The sequence below is a fragment of the Scyliorhinus torazame genome, chromosome 5 (genome assembly GCF_047496885.1).
Source record: "Scyliorhinus torazame isolate Kashiwa2021f chromosome 5, sScyTor2.1, whole genome shotgun sequence".
In the NCBI taxonomy this organism is placed as follows: Eukaryota; Metazoa; Chordata; class Chondrichthyes; order Carcharhiniformes; family Scyliorhinidae; genus Scyliorhinus; species Scyliorhinus torazame.
The window spans coordinates 139086016-139090356 of NC_092711.1; the positions used below are offsets into that span (position 1 = coordinate 139086016).

The 4341-nt window shown below is 53.0% G+C and overlaps 1 protein-coding gene across 1 annotated transcript in view; it reads left to right on the forward strand.

Moving 5' to 3' along the window:
- The window catches only part of LOC140417937 (adenylate cyclase type 2-like), a 70160-nt gene extending 68458 nt beyond the window's left edge, over window positions 1-1702 (forward strand). The window contains exons 17-18 of the mRNA XM_072501370.1: window positions 558-668; window positions 1514-1702. Of these exons, the coding sequence (XP_072357471.1) occupies window positions 558-668; window positions 1514-1702 (300 nt within the window). The remainder of the gene's footprint in view (window positions 1-557; window positions 669-1513) is intronic.
- The last annotated feature ends 2639 nt before the right edge of the window (window positions 1703-4341 follow it).

Genomic DNA, 4341 nt, shown 5'->3' on the forward strand with positions numbered 1-4341 from the left:
AGATGGAGAGAAACGGAAGAGAGAGACAAGAGTGCGGAGGGAGAAAGAATGGCAGAGACACGTGGAAAGAGGGGCCTACGTGAGAGGGTGTCGGTGAGACGGAGAGAGAGACAGGGAGAAGGAGACAAAGAGTGTGAGAGAGCGAGGGAGAAAGAGATTGATGCAGAGATCCGAGAAAGAGACAGAAAGGTGTGCAAAGAGAATCAGAGAGGAATAGAGAGAGAGAAGGTGATGGAGAGAGAAAGAGAGAGAGAGAGAGGCATGCTGGAGGGAGAGAGAAAAGGAGAGAATCTCTCGGCAGTTGAGTCCCAGGTTAATTGCGACGCCCCCCCCCAAGGCAGTCCATCTGGCCTGCATGCTCCATCAGTGGAGAACTATCGTGTTGCCATGGTGAGAAACCAGAAGGGCCTTTGGGTCCAGTGGTTCAGTCCATGGCTGAGCTTTTGAGGGCTGGAGGGTAGCTGTGTCTATAAGCCCAGTCACATTTACTGACCTGACTGGATCTAACTCACATGCCTGCTTCCCTCTTTCTTTCTCTCTCTCTCGTCTGTCTCCAGTTCTTTCTGCCGCAACCATCCAGGCCTATTCCGTGCAACAACTCGAATCACTCCTTGGTGCTCGTTGAGGACGAGAGGATCTTTGAAGCTCGATATTTCTTCACCGTCCCTGTGAGTGTTGGTTCCAAGAGCCGCGCGGGGCTTCAGGCGTTCAAATCCAGGAGTGTGCGAGCTTGACTAGGCCCCAGGTTGGTCCCATCCGGATCGTCAACCATCGCTTGACGCTTCCCCACCCCCACCCCCCGAGAGCGGCCAACGCAAGGCCACCCGCCTTTCCGATCGGCCTCAGCCTCGTGGTTCCGTCATCGCCCTCCCATTGCGTCCGTCCTCACAGGCCCATTGGTGAGCGGAGAAAGTCTCTCTTTCCCTTCGACCCCCCAATCTCATCTCCGCTACCTTTCTCAAAGCAATTGGTCGAAAGTGTGCAAGGGAAGCGTTTGAAAAACCAAATTCCAATGCACTGCCGGAGTCTCCTTTCTTCCGGGACTTTGCTGAGTATCCTGGAGGTTAACCTATAATTCCTCGAAGCTTCCTGTGGAGGTGCTGGTGGGGGGGGGGGGGGGGGGGGGGGGGGGGGGGAAATCGGGTTGATAACACGAGGCTTCAGATTTAATGGGCCCCTACGAGTCTGAAAGCGTCTCCGGCCTAAACTCCAACCTTCCCCACACATTCCCTGGGAGTCTGAAGAGGCCCTCGGCCTAAATTCAAGTAGGCCCAAAGGCTCCTGGGAGTCTGAATGAGTCACTGGCGTTAACTCTAACGGGCCTGGCAGACATCTCGAAGCCCAAATAGGCTTCAGGTTTCAAATCCATAAGGCCCTTAGAAGTCCGAATGGGCCCCAGCTCCAAATCACCAGGCCCCGGAGAGCCTGGAAGTGTGAATGGGCCGCTTGGCTTTCTGATGCTGTTGGTTTTCATACATTGACGTGCGATTCCCTACTTTCCTCTTTCCTCCAGTATTACATGTACTGCTGCCTCCTGGGCCTGCTTGCCTGCTCCCTGTTCTTCCGCATGAACTTTGAACTCAAGATGATCCTGTTGGTCCTGGCACTGGTCATCTACAACGTCATCTTCCTCTACACCCACTCCAGGTTGTCTGACTACTACACGTGCCACCTCTACCCAAATGCCTCCCTGGAGCGGTAAGGGATTGTCTTTACTCTGTATCTAACCCGTGCTGTACCTGTCCTGGGAGTGTTTGATGGGGACAGTGTAGAGGGAGCTTTACTCTGTATCTAACCCCGAGCTGTACCTGTCCTGGGAGTGTTTGATGGGGACAGTGTAGAGGGAGCTTTACTCTGTATCTAACCCTGTGCTGTACCTGTCCTGGGAGTGTTTGATGGGGACAGTGTAGAGGGAGCTTTACTCTGTATCTAACTCCGTGCTGTACCTGTCCTGGGAGTGTTTGATGGGGACAGTGTAGAGGGAGCTTTACTCTGTATTTAACCCCGTGCTGTACCTTTCCTGGGAGTGTTTGATGGGGACAGTGTCGAGGGGAGCTTTACATTGTATCTAACCCTGTCCTGTGCCTGTCCTGGGAGTGTTTGATGGGGACAGTGTAGAGGGAGCGTTACTCTGTATCTAACCCCGTGCTGTACCTGTCCTGGGAGTGTTTGGTGGGGACAGTGTAGAGGGAGCTTTACTCTGTATCTAACCCCGTGCTGTACCTGTGTTGGGAGTGTTTGATGGGGACAGTGTAGAGGGAGCTTTACTCTGTATCTAACCCCGTGCTGTACCTGTCCTGGGAGTGTTTGATGGGGACAGTGTAGAGGGAGCTTTACTCTGTATCTAACCCCGTGCTGTCCCTGTCCTGGGAGTGATTGATGGAGACAGTGTAGAGGGAGCTTTACTCTGTATCTAACCCCGTGCTGTTACTGTCCTGGGAGTGTTTGATGGGGACAGTGTAGAGGGAGCTTTACTCTGTATCTAACCCCGTGCTGTACCTGTCCTGGGAGTGTTTGATGGGGACAGTGTGGAGGGAGCTTTACTCTGTATCTAACTCCGTGCTGTACCTGTCCTGGGAGTGTTTGATGGGGACAGTGTGGAGGGAGCTTTACTCTGTATCTAACCCCGTGCTGTACCTGTCCTGGGAGTGTTTGATGGGGACAGTGTAGATGGGAGCTTTACACTGTATCTAACCCTGTGCTGTACCTTTCCTGGGAGTGTTTGATGGGGACAGTGTAGAGGGGAGCTTTACACTGTATCTAACCCTGTCCTGTGCCTGTCCTGGGAGTGTTTGATGGGGACAGTGTAGAGGGAGCGTTACTCTGTATCTAACCCTGTGCTGTACCTGTCCTGGGAGTGTTTGATGGGGACAGTGTAGAGGGAGCTTTACTCTGTATCTAACCCGTGCTGTACCTGTCCTGGGAGTGTTTGATGGGGATAGCGTAGAGGGAGCTTTACTCTGTATCTAACCCCGTGCTGTACCTGTCCTGGGAGTGTTTGATGGGGACAGTGTAGAGGGAGCTTTACTCTGTGTCTAACCCCGTGCTGTACCTGTCCTGGGAGTGTTTGATGGGGACAGTGTAGAGGGAGCTTTACTCTGTATCTAACCCCGTGATGTATCTGTCCTGGGAGTGTTTGATGGGGACAGTGTAGAGGGAGCTTTACTCTGTATCTAACCCCGTGCAGTACCTGTCCTGGGACTGTTTGATGGGGACAAAGTAGAGGGAGCTTTACTCTGAATCTAACCCCATGCTGTACCTGTCCTGGGAGTGTTTGATGGGGACAGTGTAGAGGGAGCTTTACTCTGTATCTAACCCTGTGCTGTAGCGGTCCTGGGAGTGTTTGATGGGGACAGTGTAGAGGGAGCTTTACTCTGTATCTAACCCCGTGCTGTACCTGTCCTGGGAGTGTTTGATGGGGACAGTGTCGAGGGAGCTTTACTCTGTATCTAACCCCGTGCTGCACCTGTCCTGGGAGTGTTTGATGGTGACAGTGCAGAGGGAGCTTTACTCTGTATCTAACCCCGTGCTGTACCTGTCCTGGGAGTGTTTGATGGGGACAGTGTAGAGGGAGATTTACTCTGTATCTAACCCCGTGCTGTGCCTGTCCTGGGAGTGTTTGATGGGGACAGTGTAGAGGGAGCTATACTCTGTTTCTAACCTCGTGCTGTACCTGTCCTGGCAGTGTTTGATGGGGGCAGTGTAGAGGGAGCTTTATTCTGTATCTAACCCAGTGCTGTACCTGTCCTGGGAGTGTTTGACGGGGACAGTGTAGAGGGAGCTTTACTCTGTATCTAACCCCGTGCTCTACCTGTCCTGGGAGTGTTTGATGGGGGCAGTGTAGAGGGAGCTTTACTCTGTATCTAACCCCGTGCTGTCCCTGTCCTGGGAGTGTTTGACGGGGACAGTGTAGAGGGAGCTTTACTCTGTATCTAACCCCGTGCTATACCAGTCCTGGGAGTGTTGATGGGGACAGTGTAGAGGGAGCTTTACTCTGTATCGAACCCTGTGCTGTGCCTGTCCTGGGAGTGTTTGATGGGGACAGTGTAGAGGGAGCGTTACTCTGTATCTAACCCGTGCTGTACCTGTCCTGGGAGTGTTTGATGGGGATAGCGTAGAGGGAGCTTTACTCTGTATCTAACCCCGTGCTGTACCTGTCCTGGGAGTGTTTGATGGGGACAGTGTAGAGGGAGCTTTACTCTGTGTCTAACCCCGGTGCTGTACCTGTCCTGGGAGTGTTTGATGGGGACAGTGTAGAGGGAGCTTTACTCTGTATCTAACCCGTGCTGTATCTGTCCTGGGAGTGTTTGATGGGGACAGTGTAGAGGGAGCTTTACTCTG